Source organism: Gobio gobio (genome assembly GCF_949357685.1).
Source record: "Gobio gobio genome assembly, chromosome: 13".
In the NCBI taxonomy this organism is placed as follows: Eukaryota; Metazoa; Chordata; class Actinopteri; order Cypriniformes; family Gobionidae; genus Gobio; species Gobio gobio.
Window position 1 is genome coordinate 7,740,342 of NC_137106.1, and position 27,962 is coordinate 7,768,303.

Below are 27,962 nucleotides of genomic sequence, written 5' to 3' on the forward strand. Positions count from 1 at the left end.
TTTCCTAACACTTGTTGGATTTGCACTGGTCCGAGCACTGAAACATGCAATCAAGATTATTGGTAACACTAGTTTAGGGTTCAATTCTCACTATTTACTAGTTGCTCATTAGCATACATATTAGGATATTGGCTGTTTATTTGTACACTATATTGCTAAAAGTTTTGGGACGCCTGCTTTTACATGCAGATGAACTTTAATGACATTCCATTCTTAATCCGTTGGGTTTAATATGGAGTTGGTTTAATATAAAGCCTTCCTTCTGGGAAGGCTTTCCACAATGTTTAGGAGTGTGTTCATGGGAATTTTTTACCATTCTTCCAGAAGCATATTTGTGAGGTCAGGCACTGATATTGGACGAGAAGGCCAGTCGCTCTAATTCATCCCAAAGGTGTTCTATCGGGTTGAGGTCAGGACTCTGTGCAGGCCAGTCAAGTTCCTCCACACCAAACTCACTCATCCATGTCTTTATGGACCGACGCTTTGTGCAATGGAGCGCAGTCATGTTAGAACAGGAAGGGGCCATTACCAAATTGTTCCCACAAAGTTGGGAGCATGAAATTGTCCAAAATGTCTTGGTGTGCTGAAGCATTAAGAGTTCCTTTCACTGGAAAGAAGGGGCCAAGCCCAACCCCTGAAAAACAACCCCCACACCATATGCATATCCACAATGCAGTCAGTAGCAACGTTCTCCTGAAGAGTTCTCCTGGTTCGGCAACCACCAAACCCAGACTCGTCCATCAGATTGCCAGATAGAGAAGCGTGATTGATCACTCCAGAGAACACGTCTCCACTGCTCTGGAGTTCAGTGGTGGCGTTCTTTACCCCACTGCATCCCACACTTTGCATTGCACTTGGTGATGTTGGTGAGTTTCTGTTGTTCCCAAATGCTTCCTCTTTGTTGTAACACCACTAACGGTTGACCGTGGAATATTTAGTAGTGAGGAAATTTCACAAATGATCTTACTGCACAGGTGGCAACCTATCACAGTACCACGCTTGAGTTCTCTGAGCTCCTGAGAGAGACCCATTCTTTCACAAATGTTTGTAGAAGCGTCTGCATGCCTAGTGCTTGATTTATACACCTGTGGCCATGGAAGGGATTTGAACACCTGAATTCAATGATTTGGAGGGGTGTCCCAATACTTGTGGCAATATAGTGTACTTATAAAGCACATAGCAATGCCTTATTCTGCATGACTTTATTCTACATCCCCTAATCCTACCCAATGCCTAAACATAACATCTACCTTACAAACTATTCATAAGCAGTAATCAGGAGTTAATTGAGACAAAAGTCAATAGTTAATAGTGAGAATTGGACCCTAAACTAAAGTGTGAAGAGATTATTTAATAAACTGCTCTATTTATTATCGTCAATTCGTCTCCTGCTTCTGCTCTTCCCAGGCTTTCTCAAGTTTGGTTACCAGACAAGACTTGCTGCTAACAGGTTTTACTGGTTTTGGATTCCAGACAAAACACATCTTTTAACAGGATCTGGTGTCCGATCTGATCAGTCATGCATGTCCTCCTGCCTATTTGAATGAGTTAAGAGCAATTTTACTTTTCAATAATACCGTATGAACATCTTGTTCTTCTTTAGCTCAAATCAAGCATAACAATTTTTTTTAATTTTTAGGTTCAAGCTAATGTGCATAAATGTTCCAAAGTAAGGACTGAGAGCATGCAACTAGCAATGGAAAAATCATGGGTTTGATTCCCAGGGAATGCATTTAATGCAAGATGCCTTGGATAAAAGCATATCCCAAAAGCAATGCAAATACTGTACACAAATGTAATAAAGCAATTGGCTCTTTCCAGGACATTCTCTCCTACAGCCATTCTGTTGAAGGATACAATTTCTCCCATTCATTTCTCAATGAGTGGCCTGTCTCATTTTCAAGTTATTTTTACCCTTCATGCTTTTCTAAACTGGTATTTGGTACAGATATCTGTTCGCCTGCTCTGAATAGTGCACTCTTTGACCTTCATCAATGAAAGTGCCAAGGCTTCAGGCTCTCAGGTGCTATTTAAATGAAAAGTATCTGAATGAAATTGCTACAGCCGCTGCTGTTTGGAGCTCGCTGAGTCATATTGTGTGTCATGCAGTGATTTCACAGCTAGCCAAATCAAACTTGTGATCTCTGTGGTAGCAACACATAAGTGCTCAAACTTGAGGAAATCACATTACAAAGTTAATACAAAGAGTAAAAAGGAGCCTCTGGGCATCTCTATTGTTAATGGTGTATTGCATTGAAAATGTGTTTGCCTAGAATTTGATAAAAGTCTTATTTGCATTCATGCGCATCAAGACCGTGTTGGCGCCAAATGTCACTGGTTTTCGTATATCTTGTAACAGATCACAGATTTCAAACCTGCAGTTACATGTCTTCATACCCCACATTTTAATGTACACAAACGCATCCAATTTAAACTATGGTCAGTGCCTAAGCTAGCTAGCGTTTGGCTTCGGAAGTACAGTTGGGTTTTTAACATTTTTGGAGCTTCATTCGACCAAATTTGTTGTTAAATGTTGATAAATAATAACAGATTTTTTACTTTTGGGGGAACTTTAAGAGCAATCTCCGAGAAGACAGTTATTAATGTGTCTTTAAGCCAGATATTTCCAAAATTAAAACTTCAAAACGTTAAATAAAAGTCTTTACTCTAAAAATAGAAATGATGAGAACAATTTGGTAACACTTAAAGCCATTATGTGTAATGCATTAAAAAGGTATTCATAATGCATGGTATAATGCATTATATCTTTGCATAATTATAACAAAAGTTAAAATGCATTATAATACTCACAGATTCCTTGTTACATCTGAAATTGGTTGCATTATACTTTATAAAAGTGTATTATAATACTTGTATAATGCATTATACATAAAGACTTTAAGTAAAGTGTTACCAACATTTCTTTTCACACCTTAGCAAACCTTCTGGTGTCAGCGTTTCACGCAAACCTACCATTGGAGGCATGGAAACAAAATGGTGGTTAGCAGCTAATAATACTTGTGACAGACTGTAAACAAGCCCAAGTTTTGCTGAGACATCAGGAATTCCTCACAGCAGTGTGAAAACTGGCCGATATTACACGTAGCTGGAAAACAAGCCTGTGTCCAGCATCTGAATGCTGGAGATGTGAAAATTAGAATCACCAAATGTATAACGGTGAGAACAAGTGTGGATATATTTGGTGTTAGCATAGCAACATGTTAACCTCAAAATGTCAATTGTGTCTTATAAAGTGCCTATCGGTAACAAACTTGGAGAAGGGAGTAATGGAAGACATGTTCTCTTTATCTTCACGTGTATTGCTGTTTATGTACAAAGTGTATATAATGTGATGAACATGTAATATATCATACTTTTTCAGAATTATACTTACTTTTATATATAAACTGAAATTCACCCACCACCTACTTTTAAAATGAATCGCAAGGACTCTCCAACTTGTGATTTCTGTGGTAGCAACACAATCTCTGCCTGGTCATAATGTTATAAGAGGAAATCATATTACAAAACTAAGAGCAGAAAGAAGAATCAAGGCATCTCTGTTGTTTATGGTGTATTGCATTGCAATGTTTTTTTTTCTTTCATATTTGCCTAAAATATGAAATACGTGCAGTTACATGTCTTCAAACGCAAGGACTCTTCGACCTGGTTTCGCAATCGTTTTAAGACCAATTAAAGAAAATTGAAGGAATAAATTGAAGGGAACATAACACGTCAATATGTTCTCTAAATGTAAATGTCTAGGAAGCACACAATGAGTTGTATTGGAAACATTTAAAAGTTTGGAAATACAATTTCCAACAGATCGCAATTACTTTTTACTTAATTTGACCAAAAAACAGCTTAAAGCTTGAATAGCTCTGCTCGCAAACACTAAAATATGGAAATAGGCCTAACTTTTACTGCACCTTCTGCTCAAACTGTAAAATTATACAGATGTAATTTTCATACTGACATATACTTGTTCTTGTTTTAAGCATAAAGTCACTTAACTGTGTTCAATTTCTCAGAAAACAAGACAAAATTTCTTCATTTTGCATCTCAAGTAAATGTATATTGATTTAAGGGAGTTTAGGTTTTGTTTTTGTTTGTTTTTTTGCAGTGCATGCAGTTTAATTTTGTAATTTAATTTAGGGGCCTATGGAAACTTTTTTTGTATAGTTTTACTCCATTTTAATGGTTAAATTAAATTGTATTAGTCAAAAAAGCATGTCTAATTACAGTAATTGAACTCATGAAACATATACAATTTAACAGCAGTTTATTAAAAAAATGTTTAGGGCTTTAAAAATGTTCTCAAATTCGGTTTATTTTGACCAAATTCTGTGTTTTGCGTTTTAGCGTGAACTATTTACACACATGAGGGTTTATTTTTAAATTTTTGGGTGAACTAACTCTTTAAGTGTACTGATTCATCCAAAAGTTGACACATTTCATGACATTCAACATTATATTCCATATAATTCCATTTTTATGAATGGATTCTGCGATTCCGTACAAGTTTTCCGCATCGCTGAAATCATAGGGCCATAATTTAATGCCACGATATTGAATTTGAGACTTTCTGCTCCAATTTAAGACATTTAAGGCCAAATTAGGTCAAATGAAGACCTTTTTAAGACCCGTGGAAACCCTGCTCTTGTGCAGCGTCCACTTGCCCTTTAAGGGCACAAAGATGACATTTGAAACGTGTGCTTCCAAGTTGCTGACTACAGCGTTCCAAATCTTTTTTCCTGCGAGGCTCTATAATAACACATGAAGCTGTCTATAAAGGCAGTAGACGGCAGGCAGCTCACTAGGTTTTGGACCAGAGCTGCATATTAAGGTGTGAAAGATCAGGTCTTTGTTGATCTTGAGTCTCTCACACGGTAATGTGAAAAATGATCAGCTTGCAGGGGAGGCATTGACAGACAGAACGAACCAGCAGAACCGTCTGGGAAGGATGAAAGCAAACAAGCCAGAATAAGAGCATTTCAAACAAATTAATACCTGTTTTTGGACATTATGTTTGCCAACGATGTGGCATACTAATATCCCCAGGCCTTTTGGATCACTCATGTTTGATTACACGTTAAATAAAAAAATCCAGCTTAGTGCAGAATAAACAGGATGAAGATCAAGACAGAGGGATAGTGGCTTCAAACCAGTGAAAGAAAAATATCCCTGGAAAAGTAACCAGCCAAACACACACACACACACACACACACACACACATATGGGCAGAGCGAAGCCCTGGCAGCACAGAGGTGCTTCCCCCCCTCATGTTTTCAGCTGCATTTAAGAGACGGCGAGCAATAGTCACCGTCTCACAGACTCTGACATAAGCAGGGGATTTTTTCACTCTGTTCCTTCTTAAAAATAGCCTGGAGGACAGCTTTAAGCAATCAGTGTATGAGGAGTCTTAACAACACAGTCCAGACAAATCTAGACCTTGCACAAAAACAAACCCATATGATGAATTCTGATTATTATTGGTCAATATACTGACTCATTTAATGCTCCATAAGAGGAATCTGATGGTTACAAAAGGGATATAATAAAAACAATCATCGAGGAAGCAAAAGATGATGATGATGGCTCATTATGACTTGTTTCTTATGGGGTTTGAACCAGCAACCCATGGATTGTTTGTAATAATATATTTGATAAGTCAACCACTTGGAAAAAGAGCGTTTAACAACACAAACTGTGATTTGAGAGGTAGAACAACAGACCTGGAATGCTGTGGATATGTGACATTTCGCAAGTGCACATGAACTACATCTCTGACCACCAACTCTTCATAAAATAATATTATAGTTCATTATAATAATAATCGTTTTACACACGTTGACTTGTTGCATATTTATAGGTAAATAGATTACAATCCACAAATAAGTGTAGTGAGAGATCAAAAAATGTACAGATCAAATAATAAAGCACACAAATGTATGTATTCACAAATAATTTGGAAATAAAATTACATTTATATATTTTTATCTCACAAATCGTGTTATTTTAGCTTCATCGAGATACTATTTTTTTAAAAACATTGAATGAGTTCATTCATTCATTCATTTTTCTAAATCAAATGTTGCTTTTGCAAATAGCTGAAATAAAGTTTATTTTATTTCGGTTAACACTTATTTATTTCAAGTAGCAAAATGCTTTTTTATGGTTTAGTTTTAATAAACTGTAATAACCCTGATCGCAGCACACATTTATGAATCACTTCTTATGCACTTATGACTCACTGTATGCATTTGTGGATTTAAAAAAAAAAATTGTGTCAAGACATGCACACAAATCCACCCTACTATTCCCGACGTCCCCTCAAGTTAATCAGATATTTGCAAATCTCATTTTATTTATTTGTGAATTTAATTCATACTCCAATAATCTTTGTTTTATTTACAACTTTGAAAAATATGTTTTACAGTGTGTTTATTTGGAAACAAATCTAACCCCATACAAGAATCCCACAGATTTTCCATTTCAAAATTCCAGATTGAAATTTCCAAATCTCTCTGTAGATTTCCAGACCATATTTAACATAAATGGTTCACACAGCATTATCTTCAGCTTTATATATGGTATAGTAGTCATCTGTGAATATTTTCATTTGCTCTGATTTTCTTCAATTTTCAATTTTCATTGATTTTCTTAAAGTGAAAACATACAGAGCCCCTAAAATAAATCAAATAAAAATATACAGACTTTTGCATGCTCACAAGCTTACGCATTATAATTTCTAATTTATATATACTATAACAACCTTTTTCCTTTGTGTGTCACTGCCATTATTTACTTTGAAGAAAACATGAGCATGATGCACATGAATTAATAGAGACCAATTCTGCTCAAAATATGGCTTTTCTTAGGGTAGTACATCTAATATCAAGGTCTAATGTCCAATTTAACACATCCTCTGTGGAGAAACCATGACACAAAATGGGCTGATGGCACAATACGGCAGTGTGCATTGTCCTATTTGCCAAGTTCAAGGGTCTATACAAAAAAGACTGGTACTGTAAAAAAGTGTTCAAAATTTGGCTTTCGTAAGGGCAGTATGTCATATTTACAGTGGGGAGAACAAGTATTTGATACACTGCCGATTACAAAGCATGTAGAGGTCAGTAATTTTGATCATAGGTACACTTCAACTGTGAGAGACGGAATCTAAGGGCGTTTTCACACCTGAAAGTCCGCACCAAGGTCCGAACCGAAGTTCATGTTTTGATACTTTTTATATATTCGGTTAGTTTTGGTTTGGTTTCACATTGCAATTATGCGAGCGCACTAAAGAACTTTACATGACGCACTTGCGTCCTGTCGTCATCATCTATGTGGGCAGCATCTGGACATTGATTGGTTTGTAAACGGACGTGTGTCTGACGTCAGCGTCTTTGACAAGTTGAATGAACGGACGCATATCGTTGCCACTATTGAACAGTGCGCATTGCTTGACTATTTTTTTATTCGTTACGTTTAAAAGTGGACATTTCAAGCCTTATATACACATATTGCTCATGTTTGTGAGGCAAGTAGCTGCTGAGTTTCGGTTTATTTGAGACCTGCTCCAGTTCATGTGTAAAGCATGTGATCGCTCCCGTGATTATTGTCTGCTATAGACTATTTGCTTCTTATTTATTAAATCCAGGCAATTATCTGATTAAACGTTGATTAAAATTAAGATACAATTTATACAAAACAAAATTCCCATTAAAGAAATGCTTTCTAAGCAAAATCATACAAAATTTCGTTCAAAATTATTTCTGACTTTCTGTCTACTGACATATTGCGCATATTTTCACTTTTCATAATCAATGTAGCCTAGATTGAATTTAAAAATAACGTTATAATATTTAAACATAAACAGGAACTTCCTGTAAATGGTCTGAAAGTCCGAACCATACAGAAAATGCTTTCACACTAGAAACGAACCGAACCTTTGTTCAGTTTGATCCGGACCGAGACTACCTCTTTTCGTCGGACCAAATTTCGTCTGTTTGGTCCGGACCGTGGCACGGGGGAGGTTTCACACCTAGCAATTTTGATTCGGACCAAACTGAAAAGTCCGAAAATCCGGACCAAACAAGGTAGGTGTGAAAACGCCCTGAAACAAAAATCGAATAAATAACGAAATTGCATTTTATTGCATGACATAAGTATTTGATCACTTACCAACCAGTAAGAATTCTGGCTCTCACAGACTTGTTCGTTTTTCTTTAAGAAGCCCTCCTGTTCTTCACACATTTACTGTATTAACTGAACCTGTTTGAACTCGTTACCTGTATAAAAGACACCTGTCCACACACTCAATCAAACAGACTCCAACCTCTCCAAGACCAGAGAGCTGTGTAAGGACATCAGGGATACAATTGTAGACCTGCACAAGGCTGGGATGGGCTACAGGACAATAGGCAAGCAGCTTGGTGAGAAGGCAACAACTGTTGGCGCAATTATTAGAAAATGGAAAAAGTTCAAGATGACGGTCAATCTCCCTCGGTCTGGGGCACCATGCAAGATCTCACCTCGTGGGGCATAAATGATCATGAGGAAGGTGAGGGATCAGCCCAGAACTACACGGCAGGACCTGGTCAATGACCTGAAGAGAGACCACAGTCTCAAAGAAAACCATTAGTAACACACTACGCCGTCATGGATTAAAATCCTGCAGCGCACGCAAGGTCCCCCTGCTCAAGCCAGCGCATGTCCAGGCCCGTCTGAAGTTTGCCAGTGACCATTTGGATGATCCAGAGGAGCAATGGGAGAAGGTCATGTGGTCTGATGAGACAAAAATAGAGCTTTTTGGTCTAAACTCCACTCGCCGTGTTTGGAGGAAGAAGAAGGACGAGTACAACCCCAAGAACACCATCCCAACCGTGAAGCATGGAGGTGGAAACATCATTCTTTGGGGATTCTTTTCTGCAAAGGGGACAGGACGCCTGCACCGTATTGAGGGGAGGATGGATGGGGCAATGTATTGCGAGATCTTGGCCAACAACCTCCTTCTCTCAGTAAGAGCACTGAAGATGGGTCGTGGCTGGGTCTTCCAGCAATGACAATGACCCAAAACACACAGCCAAGGCAACTAAGGAGTGGCTCAGTAAGAATCATCTCAAGGTCCTGGAGTGGCCTAGCCAGTCTCCAGATCTGAACCCCATAGAAAATCTTTGGAGGGAGCTGAAAGTCCGTATTGCCCAGCGACAGCCCCGAAACCTGAAGGATCTGGAGAGGGTCTGTATGGAGGAGTGGGCCAAAATCCCTGCTGCAGTGTGTGCAAACCTGGTCAAGAACTACAGGAAAAGTATGATCTCTGTAATTGCAAACAAAGGTTTCTGTAACAAATATTAAGTTCTGCTTTTCTGATATATCAAATACTTATGTCATGCAATAAAATGCAAATTAATTACTTAAAAACCATACAATGTGATTTTCTGGATTTTTAGATTCTGTCACTCACAGTTGAAGTGTACCTATGATAAAAATGACAGACTTCTACATGCTTTGTAAATGGGCAAACCTGCAAAATCAGCAGTGTATCAAATACTTGTTCTCCCCACTGTATTTATTGTTCTATATGCCAAGTTTAATGGTTTCTCGTGCGCATAGTGTCCGTATATTTTTAATTTTTGCAAAGGGTCCATTTAGAGGCTCTGTAATACGGTGCTAAGAATATCGTGAGAAGAAACACTTATAACCTGCATTATTGCATAATGAAAAAGTGCACCTTGAATTAATTCAGTGGTGTTTGACAATCACCAAAGATTCACAAGACATCTGCTATGAAAACACATTTCTTGTATGATAAGTTTATTTTCATTCAATTGTATGAAAATGCTAATATTTTTCCATCCCCTGCTTTCTTTTGTCCATACTTTTCCAAACTGCGTAGGAACCCTGCCGCATAGATAACACAATCACTAAGCATGCGGCACACTTTGTGTAGAGCTACACAGTGGCTCTTTATGCCAAAAATGATGTTCAGTGAACACAACCAAAACTAAATCAACAGCATGACTTAATAAAGAACTAATGACTGTTTCAAAATCTATACTTTGATGCTTCTTTTTGAGTGTGTTGTGAGAGCAATAAAGCCTTTGGTGCTAATTGTGCAATCCTAAAAACAGGACCAGAAGAACGACAGTGCTAAGTGCAGATGCAAACGCTTATGTAATTCACCAACACGCTCTCTTCAGAACGCTGGAAGCCCCGCGGGTCAAATCTGGCTGCTGAGTCGACCACGCACATCGATACCAGCCATCTGATTTAACTAACTGCACTAAAGGAAGTTAAAACAGCTGAAAGCTCTGCTCCACCGCTACTTCAAAGATATTCAATCATAACAGAGCCATTGTTCTGTCTTCTTGGGTGTATTTCTGTACAACCGAGTTTAGCCTGCGGCTAGCACATTTTTGGTTCACTGGAGATTGGAGAATTTTTTAACAGTGACCCTAAAGCAAGCATAAACACTTCACTAAAAACAAGACTATTTTTATGTGTCAGACTTTGTTAAATGTGGTCTCTCTGAACATTGAACATCTACATCGAATGCATGATGTTGGAAGAAAAAAAAATCTTCTACATTTCAGTCATCTTACTACTATTTATAACCACAATATTTGTATATTCCGTCTACTTAACTACTGTTCTGCAACACAACGTTGATATAAAAGCTCTATATTTAGAATACAGGATAATGGCATCATATAATTATAATCTTAATACGCACCGGGAGCTCAGATGGTTCAGGAAGGAAGTCAGCATCTTCTCCGAAGATAAAGTCAGGGGGCAGTTCTGGGTCACTGGCATTAAAGATGATGTCCCCTGTAAGAAGAAAGAGTTAATCACACAGATAATTACTTCAAAAACCATATGAAATTAAGCACTTCAGAGATTTACAACCAGTTCTGTCATAAAAGCATTATAAACAACCATAATGAAGATGCATTGTAGGATACTTCTGTGTAAAAACCATGTTTGGTCCGTGTTTTGACCATATTTCATTCGAACCGCACCAGAGTTGGTTTGGAAGTGGACCGTCCAAGACCCATCTTTTTAGGGGTCCCAGTCCGCTTGTTTGGTGCACACCAGGGTTCAGATGGCAGCATTCACACTTATTCAAATGAACCGCACTAACAGAGCAATCGCACCAGGGTTCGCTTTAATCCAACCGAACATGCCAAGTGTGAACACACCCATAATCAAAGAGATTAGATGTCTATTTTGGTTATTCACACAGGGCACTTATGGCGTTTTCCACTGCATGGTACGGCTCACATTTCCATGTACGCTCTTTATGTAAAAGATAAAGGTTGCATGGTTGTTTACCAATGCATGATCTTATTAGACCGAACAATCAATGCCAGTATCAAAGACTATTTTGTGTCCATAGCCTAATAGCACTAAACTCTCAAAGGGCACTGTAGCACTAATGGACATAAGCCATTAAACAAGCAACATTTTCAATCTATAGTGTTCTGATATAAATATTGCTGGACTGGTGTTTCTATTTTGAAGGGCTTTATTTGTGTGCTAGAGGTAAACATTGAGACCGCTGGGACTGATTGGGATCTTTCAATCGCTGTGTTTCAAGCCACCTATTTTTATGCATATTTTGGGATATCGCAAAACAATACAAGAATGGAAGGCCAAGATGCGCATAAATTCTAAAAATCACATAGAATACATATGCGTTCAATTGAGGTGGACACATCTTTTATCCGATAAGAAGACATGCACATAAACTACGATGGAATCACATTTACCGAATAAATCCCTCGATAAATGCCTCAACAGAGGATGTGATTGGATGACTGGCCTAACCAGCGGACCAATGGCATCACAGCATCTCAAATGTTGGTTTGATCATTCTGAAATGCCTGAGCCAAAGTCTGTCACCAGAATGATTTGGTTTAATCCCCTCCCAGAAGAGTCTCACACAATCGCGTTCACAAACACCAGCATCAAGAGAACATGACAGCGTTTATTGTGTTTCATCTGCGCACTCTGAGTCATTTATGACGGAGGAAAAAAGAGCCACAGTTTCTTCCCCATTTTTATTACAGATATTGTGTGCCAATTTCCCAGGAAGTGACGATTTTGTTATCTTGAACACGTGAGATGGAAACGCTGCTTTACTCACAAAAGTTTAAAGTGATATTCCAATTTTGCGTATAAGATACATTTGTAACTTTGGATAAAAAAAACATAGCTATTTTTAACTATACCAGCAGTCCAAAGGAACATGTGAGGAACAACATTCTCAAAAGAAGGTAGACGAGGTACAAACTCTTTACTTCAATGAAAAATTGGACCCTTTCCATTTATCCCAGAAAAAAAGCACATGAACAAGCTTTCAAAGTGGAATGCAATGCCTTTCAGCGAACAAAGATGGGTACCAAAAATATTACCTCTCCAGAACATGAAAAAGTACATCTATTTATTTCTTTATAATTATTAAAGGAATAGTTCACCCAAAAATGAAAATTATTTCATTATTTACTCCAAACCCGTTCATCTTCGGAACACAAATGAAGATATTTTTGATGAAATCCGAGAGCTCTCTGAACCACACATAGGAAGCAATTTAATTACCACTTTCAAGGTCCAGAAAGAAATTGTTAAAATAGTCCAGTGGTTCAAACTTAAAGGGGGGTCTAATGCTATTTCATGCATTCTGACTTTTCTAAGAGTTGTATTCTCATGCTAAACATGGACGCATGATTTCTGTGCCAAATACACTCCTTCAGGATTCAAATAAGTTTCAGAAAGTTTTTTTTTTTTTTAGTATGGCGCTGTATGACATCATAAAGGTTGGAATTCCTTGTATGGGCACTTCTCCCGGATGAGCGCATGCCCACACACATCAACCAGGGGTGCGTTTCCCAAAACCATAGTTGCTAACCTGTTAGCAACTTAGGTCGTTGGCAATGGGAAATTGCATTGCAACCACCAAAGTTGCTAACTTAGTTAGCAACTATGGTTTTGGGAAACGCACCCCAGAGCGAGAGCGCGCCACTCAACGAGCTTGATTTTGGTTACAGGAGCCGTTGGCAGCCATTTTGTTTTTAGACCACAAAATCAACAATGTCACTAAAGAAGTGTGTTTCTGGTGTAAGGGAAAGATAACCTTGTTCAGCTTCCCAAATAACACAGTGTTAAGGAAACATTGGATGCAGTTTTTTTTTTTTCGGAGCAGCAACGGAGTTCTGCAAGTGTGTTTGTTTGTTCCCGGTCATGAGTGGAAACGCTGGCGGTGAGTAAAAATGCATCAAATGTCTGTGTTTTGTTGGCAATCGGCGCATAAGTGCATATAATGTCAACAACATGAACGTATAGTGAATCGAAAGTTACCCAGGGATAATGCCATGATGTATTGTGTGTGTGTGTGTGTGCGCTCGTGACTCTTTAGCTCCTCCCACTGCACGCCTCCACGAGTTCAGCTGTTTTCGGAAAGAATCGCTACAGCGTATCTGTGTTTTATAAATCTGATAAAACACAAGACTCTTCAGAGATATGAAGGATGCAACACTACTCTATAGGTACTCAAGATTAACACAAGACTGGCAGAAACTGTGTGTGTTATGTACCCTTTAATGTTATGAAGCGAGGAGAATGCTTTTTGTGCACAAAACATGCTTTTTCTGCGTTCTAGCACCATCATGGTGCTCATGTGAACAGCGTCGACCAATACAGAGCTGGCGTTCTGACGTAGACCCCGGAAGTGCTGCACTGTATTTTTTAAACGTTGGAGAATGACGTTGAAGAAAAAAGATTGTTGAAAGTGTTTTGGTTGAACCACTAAAGTCACACAGCGCCTGGAAATAGTCCCCAGCACGCCCCCTGTGCAAGCAGGTTGTCACATTGGTTATGTTGACGGAAGTTAGCCAATTTTCAGGCACGGTGTAATATCATTGTGCCGCTGCACCCATGGTACGTATATCGGCCTAGAAAAATCGCAACTTTTCATTTTCTGTCATTCTTAGTACACAATGTAACTACAGAAGTGTCAAGTTTTAAATAGCAAAAATATCAAAACTCTTTGGTCATTTTTGAGCGAGATGCTAACGGTCTAATCAGATTCAATGATCTATGCTAAGCTATGCTAAAAGTGCTGCCGCCAGACCCGGAGATCGGCTGAATGGATTCAAAAACGGTAAAACTCAACTGTTTAACTCTTGGGGAGTTGGAAAGTGAGCCTATTTTTTATAGGCTATTTTTTTTGCCTATTTTCAAAAAAGTGGAGTGCTCCTTTAAAATAAAGTGTAACTAGCATCAACACTGCACCACACTGACAAAGTCACATAAATGTTAAGATATGTAGAATTTTCCAAACATAAAAAAATCTGTCATTATGTACCCGCTCTCATTCAGATATACATGAAAACTATACTAAGTTCATGTGTCATGAATACCTCAGGTGAAAAAGTCAAATGAATTATTAAAACTATTAATGAAAACTACTAACTAATGTTCAGTCTGTTTCACATAAAAGCTGTAGAAGATGTGGTAGCGCACAAGTCTGTTAAAAAAAAAGCAATTTTTTGGCTTTTCAGATCTTAACAAACAGGTTGACATTCACTTCTGATGTACTGAATAACCAAATAACTCAAATATCATCCATGCTTCAAGTGAATTTGTTTAAGCATTGTTTTTTTGTAGTTTAGTTCCTCTCAATAATGACATGACACTGAAGATTTTCGACTATGTTCAAATAATACACATTTCTATTTAGGTATGTACTGTAGCCATTCTGTTTCTCTTTTTCTTTCTTTCTTTCGCTCATCTGTCTTTTCCATGGATAAAAAACAGAGCAAAACAAACACAAGGCAGTAATTTTCCACAGATGGAGCATAGGGGAAAAGAGCCTGGATGATGTTTGTCATACATCTGTCACATCTGACAGCATCTTGGAAAAGCTGTTGCCAAATATCTGAAAAGAGATTGCAGTGGAAATGTTGGGCAAATATGCAGCACTTCCCAAATTTACACCCTGAGGGCAGTTGAGGTGGGTACAACTCGAGAAACATCATACCAGCTGTGGCAAACTCTTGTGAGGAGCAGAAAGCCCGAGGACTGGACGCGCTCTCTTTGCATGCAAACAACATGCACTCCTGCCAGAGCAATAGTTTCACAAGTAAACAATCAGCGTTCTTCCTGGAAGTACGGCAACAGAAAGAAAAAACGAGAGCAGGCAACAGCTAAGAAATGCAAACTGCACAACCTGTGCAACCCTCTGCACTTTGCCATGCAATGCAGGCCAGCAGGCAAAGCGGCTAAGACAAAACACTTCTTTTCACTACATAGTTCTTATTTGAAAACAGCCAAGGGTTTTATGATTTATTAGCTTACATTAAATAAGCTGGTTCTCTTGATAGAAGGTCTACCAATTTAGCCAAGAGCAAAGAAGCTATTGCAATAGGTCTTCTTGTTTGCATTGCACTGTGATTGGAGTTTTCTATGCTATGTTTCATTGTAACCTAGTGTTGTGTGTTGATTCTTGAGCAGAACAAATAGAAAAGAAGACATGTTAAGTTTCACGACAACAGCAACCCTGAAATCAATTTTGTCTTTGGCAACTAAGTAAAGCAGCACAAATCTATTTCTATAATTGGACCAATTCTCTTCTCCACATGTCATCAGATCTGTCATTAAGACACAGTGGCTCTGTTCGAAATGGCACACTAACTTACTGCTTACAGAGTGCATACTGCCTATTTTATAAAGAATAGTGTGTGAAATAGTCTACATTAAAGCTGCAAGCAGCGATGAAAAGCCACCCGGTGGCCTCAGGAAAGCAGTGAATAGTGGGTGACATGCATTTAAGCAGGTAAATATAGGAGAAATATGGCACACTATTTGACTATAACTGAATATTGGCACATAGATGTCTTCAGGCCAGGACTCTTATCAAACATGTGAAGTCTGGGGCAGGTCGGACAGTGTACGCAACTTCCTGTTTCATAGCGAAACAACAAAATTTGTCAGGCCGCCTGAAGACATGCCCTTCAGCGAAAGATCTTCGCAATTTAACGTCGCAAAGACCTTAAGATTACACTTACCAAATTTGAAGATGATCTGATTAAAACTGTAGGAGAAGTTTGTTAAAGTATGAGGCCTGGAAATGGCAAAAATTGCAAAAATGTTGCTGAGAAAATTCAAAATATCTCACTTCCTGTTGGTTTTCAGATTTGGCTCCCAGTGACTTTTTTGTAGGTATTGGACTGTTACGTGTGTCTACTGAATTTCATACTTGTATGTGAAACATAGCGCGAATGGCGCTTAATTGAAATTTTGTAGGTAGCGCTATCGAGGCATTTTGCCACCCCTTATTCTGAAACTCATTTCAGACGTGAATTTTCACCACTTCTGACGCGTGAGCAAAGATTTTCGACCATGTTTAGGCCCTCAAAATTGCGTTTCGAAGAAGAAGAATAGACAGAGCAATTACACTAATCGGGCCCTAAATATGCAACAAATAGTATGGTAGAGTTTCAGAGTAGTTTGCTACAGTGTTGTCACATGACAAACATTGAACATCAATTCAGCACAGCTTACAAATAAATGTGCTAACCATTGTTTTTTATCTGGAAACCTGAGTGAAAATGTCCTGCCTTTCAACTGTCCTCACCAACGGTCTTTGATCTAACTCATAAAATGTTTGTTGGTGTAAAGTCAAGTTGATTCTGTGAAATTAAATCATGTTTTTCCACTGAAAATCAGTTGATTAGGTTTTATTTTGCTCAAAAGAAAACATTTTGAAATATAAATGTGCTTAATGTGGTAATGTAAATGAACTGGTTTGACTCAAGTTAAAAATATAATTAGTCTATCATGTTTGAATCAAACTGACTACATTAGTTTAGCTAATTTTAATGGTTCAAGTAGCAATAGTTACTATAATAACAGGAACACCCACCACTTTTTACTGTGGAGAATACTTCAGGTATACGTAGGTAAATATAACTCATTATAGCTGGGTTTTCCAAAACATCACAAATAATTCTCTTAAGAGTTATGGTAGATTATGCCATTAAGTAAATAAGTTATATTTTGTCAGCATAAAATTGATGTGATATGTTAAAATATGGTTTTATTTGTCAGTTGACTGACTCAACCAGGCCAGCATCGAAATTCTAATTTGAAGTTTGAGATAAAGCAGATATTACATTACTATGAAGCGCACATTTTCCCAAAACAGATTACGAGACCTGTAATCATCGTGGGAATGTATCATTATAACGTTCTGTACCAAACCAATAAATGTCCATCTTAAAACTTATAGCCATAAACTGTGGGGATACACTGCAAAAAATGCTTTTCTTACTTAGTATTTTTGTCTTGTTTCCAGTCGAAATATTAAAAAATTTTATGCATTTACTAGATAAGTAAAATAAAAATATATTTTTTCTTGTATTCTCGGAAATAAAATCAAAATGAAGCTAAATTATCTGCCAATGGGGTAAAAAACTAAACAAAAACAAGATATTTTTTTTTATGTAAGTACACTCATCTAGTAAAAGCATCTTGATTTAAGAATCTTTAGATATTTGGACTGGAAACAAGACAAAAAAAAAAGCAAGAAAAGCATATTTTGCAGTGTACTCTTGCTGCATAGATCATAAACCATTACTATTGTTTCTTTTGGGACACTTTTGTCTTTGGTTAACTCCAGATGAGAACACAAAAATGAGAAAGATGTGTTTTTATTGAACGCAATGGTCTAAATAGCCTAAGTGATCTAAGGCTCTTGTTAATTTACAAAGAGTTCAATTGATCGTCCTACTAAACAACAATGGTTTATAGCTGAATTGTAACTCATTTCATAACTGATTAACTTTACACAGTTGTTGAATGGATTTGAATAGACTTAAACAGATTTCAACTGAACACAATTGTCTTTTTAGAGCTCTGTTGGAGCATTGAACTGTTTGCATCGCTGAATCATCGTAAAGGTGCTTTGAAATCTGTTTTATATAAAGTGCTATAGAAATAAAAATGACTTTTTATTTGATTGGAAACGTGCCGTAGAGATTAAAGTACAATTTACGTGCTGCTAACGATAGTGTTTTCAGAAACACAGCTAGTTTGTACTTTACAGTAAAGTGTACTTATAAAAGTGTCACATTTATAATTATTCCCAGCCTCCAGTTTACTGCAGAAATAGTAAGAGTAGTATGATAGTATGCCATTTCGAAAACAGCCATGTTTTTTCCCATGCTATGGTGATGACACACAACTACCTCTCGTTCAGGCGGATGATCTGACGGTAGCTGCTCGCATATCAATTGTCTGTGATGAAGGACCATCACCTTTAACTCTACCTTGCCAAGACAGAACTGCTTGTGGTTTCGGCCAACCCAACACTTCATCACAACTTCTACATTCAGCTATACACTCTCAAAAAAAAGTACAGTGGAGGTACAATTGTGTTCCTTGGGGAACAAAACGTATAACTGTACCATTAAAGGTACACAATTGGTCCTTAGGATACAATTATACCATTGTTTTCCTCTAGTTAGTGCAGGGGTAGGTAAGTTCGGTCCAAGTAAGTCGCTGTCCTGCAGAGTTTGGCTCCAACCCTGAAAGACATCTATAGAAGCTCTTATTGAGAATTAACAGAGGTTTAGATGTTGATGTTTTATTGAAAATATTTGGTCACCATTATGGTGATCAGTGTTCATTTAGTTGGCCAGGTTGACTCTTGACTTTCTATGTAAGTTTGTGGTTTTTGTTACAGTGTAAACAAAACACATAATCTGTTAAACAAAAATTATCATGAAGAAAAATGTTTGACTACACTCATCACTGACTAAAAATTTTTTTTAATAATATTCACCAACAATACTTTCTTGCCACAGATCAGACAATCTGAATTCTGATGTTTAAATTCATTCAAGGGGGAAAAAGTTTAGACGCACACAGATATGAAGAATCAGCAAATGAATATCAACAATGGTGACATACTTAATGCTGCAATGCATGCTGGGAGCCATGAGTTTTATACTGTGGTGGCTTATTAGGGATGGAGCTAAACTCTGCAGGACATCAGCTCTCTAGGACCAAACTTGCCTACCCCTGCCTTAAAAGGTACAATTTAGTACTCTTTTTTCTTTTGAGAGTGTACGCTCATCAAGAATAACTCCTTCCAGGACAGCCAAGAACCTTTGAGTTGAGATTGATGATTAAAGACCACATTGCTAGAACTGCCTGATCCTGCAGATTTGCCTTATACAACGTTAGGAGGATCAGGCCCTTCCTTTCGGAGCATGACATACAACTCCTTGTCCAAGCTCTTGTTCTATCCAGACTGGACTATTGTAATGCTCTCCAGCATGCACTGTCAAACCTCTGCAACTGATCTAGAATGCAGCAGCAAGAGTGATCTTCAATGAGCCGAAGAAAGTGCACGTCACATCTCTCACATCTCGTCACATCAGCTTCTGCTCCATTGTCAGTACATGGGGGATTGAAAGCGGAGAAACGGCAATGAACCAACAAAACCACAAAAAAAGGATTCTCCAGACTTTGACAGTGTGCTAAGGTATGTTCAGTTAGACACGTGCACATAATCAATACGATCTGTAACATTGCAATACTATCACATATAAAAAACATTTTTACTCACATAAGTGTGTTGCACCGTTCCTGTCAGATCCAATATAGAAGGCACAGCATTGTGTTTTAATCTCAATATGTCTGCAAATCCAGTCTCGACCTGTGTGTTGTTTACAATCGATTCCGCGGTGAAATGAAGCGAACAAACGCGCAATGTCTTACGCACGTGAGCTGGAACTTGTGAAGTTCAACTACTCATTTCTAATATTAGAATCCGAAGGAAGCTTACGCAGCGACTGTGTTCTTCCAAAACCAGGCACAGTGCAATATATTACTCTCTTCGGCATGTTTATTGCTCTGTAGCGCGATCCGTTTAGCTCCACGAGTCGGTGGGCGGGGCTACAGAAGCAGGCGTACATATTAATCTGTTGAGGCGGCGTTTCAGCATTAGATGACGTCAAGAGTCGACATATTCTGAGATCAAGCGTTTGCTAGGCCTGGTGTCAATAAAAGCTTTTCTTTGACTAACAAGGAAGTTTTCAGCTCTGAAACTTACAGGATATTCTTATATCACAATGAACTTTTATATATCAAAGGCTCAAAGGAAAGTTGATTTCTCAAATCATCACCCCTTTAAGAAAAAACCTTGCTATACTGTGCTAGACTAACTAGGGATATTGTTGCTCTTTTGTTGGTTTAACTGCTTATTGTTGTCCTCATTTGTGAGATGCTTTGGACAAAAGTGTCTGCTAAATGTAAGCAACGTATATTCTTACTTTATTCGTAATGTTGAGATATTTCTTTGAAAACAGATGCATCAAAAATCATACGATATGTCTTAAGATTCTCTGATGATTTGGATGGATCTGGAAATTTTAGGCAAAACAAAGGAGAGAGTTGTGAAAAGGTCTTGAGTCAATTATCAGCTGTCAGCCACCAACAGTTGCAAAATTAAACTCGGGAAGCAATTCCAACACTTAACTCTGCTATCTTTCTTGATTATTTAGAGGCAGAAAAAGTTTAATGTGTTTTTTAACATAATAGATATAATAATGGATATGTGGACGCGCATCAGTTTTCCAAGAAAATCAATCAGACCTGTTTCTATCTAAACAATACCAAAAAAAAGATTACAATTTATTGTGGGGGAATCAATAAAATGTTTAATGGACTATTTCTTGAATGGTGGAGCATGTTAATTAAAATACTGATTACTATGATTTATTGTGGTTAACTGTGACACAGTTCTATGAATGTGTGCGTCGTTCAGCTATGCATCCATTTTTGTACAAAAATATTCCCTTTTAATTTGCACTTAAGCTCTGACCATCAGTAAAGGCCACTAATGCAAAAATTGTTACATTACACTCTGAAAGTGCACAACTAAAAGCACTGCCTCATGCTTATACCAATGCCCCAAAAAAGGACCAGCATCCAAACATCTTCATTAACCAACCCATCGTCTTTCTTATAATTCTTCTGCAATTACAACACACAATATAACGAATAAGTCGATATCCATAAACCTCCAAAAAGGAAGAGAGCTTCACTGAGTAACCTCAATTGCTCACTGCCAGACTACATGATCAACTCCAGCTCCGAGAAATGTGTTCATATGTGGCCTCCATGAAAAACTGCTTGAGTGTTTGAGTGTCTCATGACTCAGAGCTATAACAGGAACTCCCAATTAAGATCATTGCCAAGTTATAATTACTATCCAACCTCATTAAACATCACTGAGCTGTGGTACTTGAAAGCATTTCAGACAAAACCTCTAAAAGCTCTTCTCAGAAGCTCGTTTCTAAATCAAAAGAATTGTGCTCAGCGCACCGCCATTATGAAGTCTTGAAGAATCTGTGTAAAAAGTTTTATTGGCCTAACATTCGCAAAATGTTTATTGTGTAACGTTCTGCATTGCACGACCTTTTAAAGAAAGTAGTTCTGCCGGTTTATGGGGAAATGAAGACCCCGACTTGCCTCCTTTACTTTGTAAACGACTGTATTGTACACTCTAAAAAATGCTGGGTTGTTTCAACCCATGTTGGGTCAAATATGCACAAACCCAACCACTGGTTTAATTTTTTTGATTACATTTTAAACCCAAAATGTACACTGTAAAAAAAATTGTGATTTAAACGGTTAAATTCTGTAAAAATGCTACGGTTAAAAACAGTTAACTAGTTAACAGAAAGTTTCCATACTATTTACAGTGAATAACTGAAATAGATCTAACCTTCCATTCAATGTAATTTGTGAATTGTAAATTTACAGTTTTTGGAAGTGAAAAAGAACAAGTCGTTGTGTAATTTACAGTGAAAAACTGTAAATTGACGTTCATAGAATTCCCCGCGTGACACTTCACATTTGATGTATTTCCGTAAGTCCTGTCAAATCGATTAATCGCGATTAATCGCGATTAATCGCATCCAAAATAAAAGTTTATGTTTACATACTATAAGTAAAGTGTGTACTGTGTATAATTATTATTTATATATACATACATACTCATTCATGTAGATGTTTAAGAAATATTTGCATGTTTATGCTGTGTATATATTATATATATATATATATATATATATAAATATATTAAATGTATACATTCATGTGTGTGTATTTATATATAAATAATAATTATACACAGTACACACTTTACTTATATTATGTAAACACAAACTTTTATTTTGGATGCGATTAATCGATTTGACAGCACAAATTTTCGTTGAAATAAACTTTTTCTTCTTAGGTTGTCTTAGTTTTTTCTAATCAGTTATGTACATTCGAGTTTTATTTAATGTTGTTAAATTAATGTTTATTGTATTTCTTAAATTTCATGTGTGTTACCATGATGGTGTTTAGTGTTTGTGTGAATGGCACTGTGCACCTTCTATATATTAGTATTTTCCTATATTGTTCTATATGTTAGTATTGTCCAATATTGTTCTTTATATTAGTATTGTCCTATATTGTTCTATATATTAGTATTGTCCTCCTAAAAGCTGCTTGTGATGAGCTTTGGTTCATCATGTGACTCTCATCACCACTGTGATTGGTGGTTGACAGTATATATCAAAGGTACATAACAGATATTAGTATTTCAATAGGTTGGTAATTTAATGGTTAATGAAATACAGTTATGTACTGAAAATTTAACTTAAATCACACTTTACGGGGATTTTTTTTACAGTTTATGCGCACTCCTGATAATAACCCTGTGATTAATGTTATGTCCTTAACGTTTTGGTTGAAAAAAAATGGTTGAAATATCCTTCAAAAATATTCAGAATATCTTCTTTTGTGTTCCACAGAAGTGCTATGAGGGTCAAACAGCATGCGGGTGACTAAATGATGACAGAAATGCCATACTATTCGTTTAAGCATAAACGATAGTGATGTTTGCCTTAGCAAGAATGAGATATTACATTACTAACATGATTCTCATGAACTCAAATACACTCTGCTCATTAAACACACAAAATATCACCTCAGCTTTAATAAGGTTTTAATCAATCACTTCATAGCACTTTGATGGCAAATTCCAGAGCTGACGTTTGTATGAAATTTGTAAGAACATGTCAGACGAGCCAAACAAAAGCTACCGCAATGTTTTGCCCTCTACTTTATTTCACATTCCAATCCTTTCTACAGTTTTCTGTAGGCGATATGTATAAAACAACATGATTTATCGTTGTAGTTTGAAAATGCAATAAGTCCATAATGCACCACCACACATTATTAAAGGAGCACTTCACTATTTTTGAAAATAGGCTCATTTTCCAACTCCCCTAAAGTTAAACAGTTGAGTTTTACCGTTTTCGAATCCATTCAGCCGATCTCCGGGTCTGGCGGTAGCACTTTTAGCATAGCTTAGCATAGATAATTGAATCTGATTAGACCGTTAGCATCTCGCTCAAAAAATGACCAAAGAGTTTCGATATTTTTCCTATTTAAAACTTGACTCTTCTGTAGTTACATCGTTTACTAAGACCAACGGAAAATGAAAAGTTGTAGAAAGAAATACAGCGCTGTGTAATATCATTGCGCCGCTGCACCCATGGTACTACAGCAAAGTTCCTTGATTATTATGCAGGAATGAGAGTAATAACCGGTTCTCATTTTCCGTCAGTCTTAGTACACGATGTAACCACAGAAGAGTCAAGTTTTAAATAGGAAAAATATCGAAACTCTTTGGTGATTTTTTGAGCGAGATGCTAACGGTCTAATCAGATTCAATGATCTATGCTAAGCTTAGGGATGAAACGGTGTGGACATTTCACATCACGATTATAGTGACCCAAATTATCCCGGTTTTCAATGTTACCACGGTTTTGTTCAAATGAGATGAAAGTGTCAAAAAAGAACAGATGCACACACTGAAAACATTTCAACAAGTTTTATATTTGAAAATCAACAAACAACAAATAAGTCAAGCAGCTCTATGCACTTTTTTTAAGCAAGATTCTATTTTTAGGGATTTCCTTCCTTATGGTGCGTTCACACCGGACGCGATTCGCGCGAGTGATTTACATGTTAAGTCAATGCAGAGACGCGAAATGGCATTCGCGCGAATGAGGCGGGGCGAATGGCGCGATTCGCGCGAATGAGGTGGCGCGAAGGACAAGGCAAATCGCGGGAATCGCTCAAGTTGAAAAATCTGAACTTTGGCGGATATTTCGCGCCGCATTAACCAATCAGGAGCTTGCTCTAGTAGTGACAACAATGAGGAGAAAATCTGTATATTAATATCTAGTTCAGACAATATGATTATCACTGTGATAACATTAAATGACATGAAACACGACCCAGTCTCTTTTTGTTAGATGCAAGTTTATGTATGATCGATAATACAAAAGTATAAGTAAAAGGTATAATAAGCTACACATGAAATAAAGCAAACAATTCACTCAAACATTCAAAGTCAGTGCTAGTAGGCTAACGTTACAACGGTAACGTACAGTTATGGCCTAAAAATAACAAAGTAATGAAACTTCACTTTGCCCTCAGCCTAAACGATTTGCCAGGGAACAAATTATAGATCCATGAGACCAAAGATCGGCCGTTACAAGACGAATTATAGCTCGAGACACACCACAGAGACATCAGAGCCAGCGGCAGACGGCAGAAGGACTGACCGAGGAAAGGTTGCCCTCGCCGGCGCTGACCACCGCTGATCCACTGGAGCTCACAACTCCGAAAACGCCAGATAAAATATTCAAATAGGCACTCTTTATATAAATAAACCACAGATTTGAGCTTTAAACAACTACATTATCGACTGAAAAAGTCTTAAAACTACGTTTTGTCACACATTAACAGTAGATTTTAACAAAAAAAGACATGTAAACACAGCCCATGTCAGCCATTTCTCAACAAGACGAGCGGGCTGGCAGAAGCCCCTCCCATGACGTGAATTCGCGTCTGTTGTGCAGTGAATGTCATGCGCGATTCGCGCGAATGAAGCGAGTAAACTCAAAATGTTCAAGCGTCCACCTTCGCGCGAATCGCGTCTGGTGTGAACGCCACATAATAATGGCCGTCGTCAATAGCAAGCCATAAAGCATGAATAATAATAATTTGGTGTAAATTTAATCTCTAATATTATCCCTGTAAATATATTCTCAAGCAATATTCTCATCAGTGTTCTATCAGCTATGACGCATTTATATCTAGCATATTTCGTGTAAGAGCCCAAACAGTGTACTAGTGAAATAACGCATATCCATATTTTCATATGATTTGACAGTTTATTTGATTAAATATCAAAAATACCTGACACCTAGATGAACACTTTACAGTCAGTTTGATGCCATTCTCTTCAAATGCTATTGAAGTTAGAAACGTGTATATCAATGTTTTATGTAACTTTGATATACCGCAAATGACGATTGTTAATGTCAGGCCCTGATTATTATCCCTTAAATGTCACTCTAGTCTTGTCTGAACTTGTTTGTTCGTCTTTGGCTCAAGCTTCACGTTATTATTTCCCAGACATAGTTTTGGTATTGAGGTCAAAGTCCACTTGCCTTGCGTTCGCAGATTTGAAGCGTTTCTTCTGGCATGTTCTGCAGACAGGGTGACCATCTTCGATTAAGTTTCCCTCAGGACTTTTTTAAAAGCCAAAATATGACCACACCTCAGATTTGGTGGTTTATTGTGAAAGTGGTAATCGTTTCATCCCTAGCTAAGCTATACTAAAAGTGCTCCCGCCAGACCCGGAGATCGGCTGAATGGATTCAAAAACGGTAAAACTGTTTAACTCTAGGGGAGTTGGAAAATGAGCCTATTTTCAAAAATAGTGGAGTGTTCCTTTAAGGGCCATACATTAAATCAACACTATTTCGGCATGCCAGGCAAGTACTTTGTAGGCTGCAGGAACATATCGCTATTGCAAACAACAACCACTATTTCATATATGAATATTCATATCTGTTCATACTCTAGAAGAAAACTACTACTTACATTTGAGAGTCTCTCCCGCATATGGAATATGAAGTTTAAATCTGTCACAGCAAGGGCCAGGGATTAGTGATGTGCAGCTAAAGGGAAAAAGGAAAACTGTCAATGACACTTCGATAACTGGGGATGATATTGAGCCCTACAGTGTTCAATACGCCCTCCTGAGGACGTCCATCTTTATTCGTTAGTACATTTACACTACCAGTCAAAAGTTTGGAATAAGTAGGATTTCTTTCTTCTTTGAAAAAAAAAAAAAACAGATAAAAAATACAGTACAAACAGTAGTATAGTGAAATATTACAACAATATATGATATAAAGTTGATATAGTTAATATTTGAATGTGAAGACCATACTGAAAAGGGTTTGCAAAAGGCCCTGAACTGTAAAGCTCTGCAAAGGATGGAAAATTACAGCCAATCATTTTTTCTCTGCACTGTAGTTGTTTTTGATATTACAAAAAGTCTTGATATTATTTTTAATCTAGATATTTGAAGAATTTCTATGGTAAGCTCATGATTTATCAACTCTGAAAAGTCCCCTCAGCTTTCTGGAATCATGATTAAGCAATTGTGATAAGATTTTAATTTAAAAGCAGGCTATTTTTAGTTCACAATATTAGTCATATACATCAACGAATGCATTGTTCCCCATAAGTTATCACTTTTTGTGTAATTGACAGTACACTCACCCACTCTTGAGGTCAGTGATGCGGAGACAGCCAGATGAGTCTAACCCGACACGTCCATTGCGCACCACAGTGCAGAGTAAAGGCCTCAGCTCGGGAGAGATCCGGCTCAGTGCCACCTCTGGAGAGAGACTGTTCATCTTCCAAACAATGACAATACAGAAATTTAGATGTTCATTCATCATCAGCGTTTCCCATTAAGTGCCAGCACAGTCTGGGAACCTCTGGCCCTCGAGATTCACTGCCCTGCAGAGTTTAGCTCCAACTCTGATCAAACTCACCTGAACAAGCTAATCAAGGTGATCAGGAGTTTTGGTGCGTTCAAGTCATGCACATGAACGCCACCACGAAGTCGTAAATACCAGTGGGTAGTTCGGGATTTTCGTTAAAGGGTTAGTTCACCCAAAAATGAAAATTATGTCATTAATTACTCACCCTCATGTCTTTTGACACCCGTAAGACCTCCGTTCATCTTCGGAACACAAATGAAGATATTTTAGTTGAAAGCTGATGGCTGAGAAAGGCTTCAGACAGGCCTCCATTGGCATTCAGTACATTTACACTCACAAGACGCATAAAAGGCACTTAAAACGTCGTTACAAAGTCCATCTCACCACAGTGGCTCTACAATAATTTTACGAAGCGACGACAATAGTTTTTGTGCGCAAAAAAAAATCAAAATAACGTCTTTATTCAACCTCTTCTTGTCTTCCGTGTGTGCCTCCACGACGCATGCGCGAGAATATGACGTAGCGCCGGCGTTCGGGAATCCATGAAATGCTTACTTTAGCCCCATTTGAGCACTACGCCGAGACCTAAAGCACGATCAATGTAGAATCCAACAGCTTAGACACGCGCGTCTTCCTCTGCTTGTAAACAAAACGCTTCTGGGTCATGTGTCCGAACGCCGGATCTGCGTCATATTCTCGCGCATGTGTCGTGGAGGCACACACGGAAGACAAGAAGAGGTTGAATAAAGTCGTTATTTTGATTTTTTTTCCGCACAAAAACTATTGTCGTCGCTTCGTAAAATTATTGTAGAGTCACTGTGGTGAGATAGACTTTGTAACGACGTTTTAAGTGCCTTTTATGGGTCTTGTGAGTGTAAATGTACTGAATGCCAATGGAGGCCTGTCTGAAGCCTTTCTCAGCATCAGCTTTACACTAAAATATCTTCATTTGTGTTCCGAATATGAACGGAGGTCTTACGGGTGTCGAACGACATGAGGGTGAGTAATTTAAGTAATCCCTTTAAG

At 37.7% G+C, this 27,962-nt stretch overlaps 1 protein-coding gene across 1 annotated transcript in view; it reads right to left on the reverse strand.

Annotated features, from left to right (window-relative positions):
* Positions 1-27,962, reverse strand: part of babam2 (BRISC and BRCA1 A complex member 2) — a 166,581-nt gene that overhangs the window by 133,768 nt on the left and 4,851 nt on the right. Inside the window, exons 2-4 of the mRNA XM_079832471.1 lie at positions 26,710-26,846; positions 26,023-26,099; positions 10,736-10,830 (exon numbers count right to left, since the gene is read on the reverse strand). Of these exons, the coding sequence (XP_079688597.1) occupies positions 10,736-10,830; positions 26,023-26,099; positions 26,710-26,846 (309 nt within the window). The remainder of the gene's footprint in view (positions 1-10,735; positions 10,831-26,022; positions 26,100-26,709; positions 26,847-27,962) is intronic.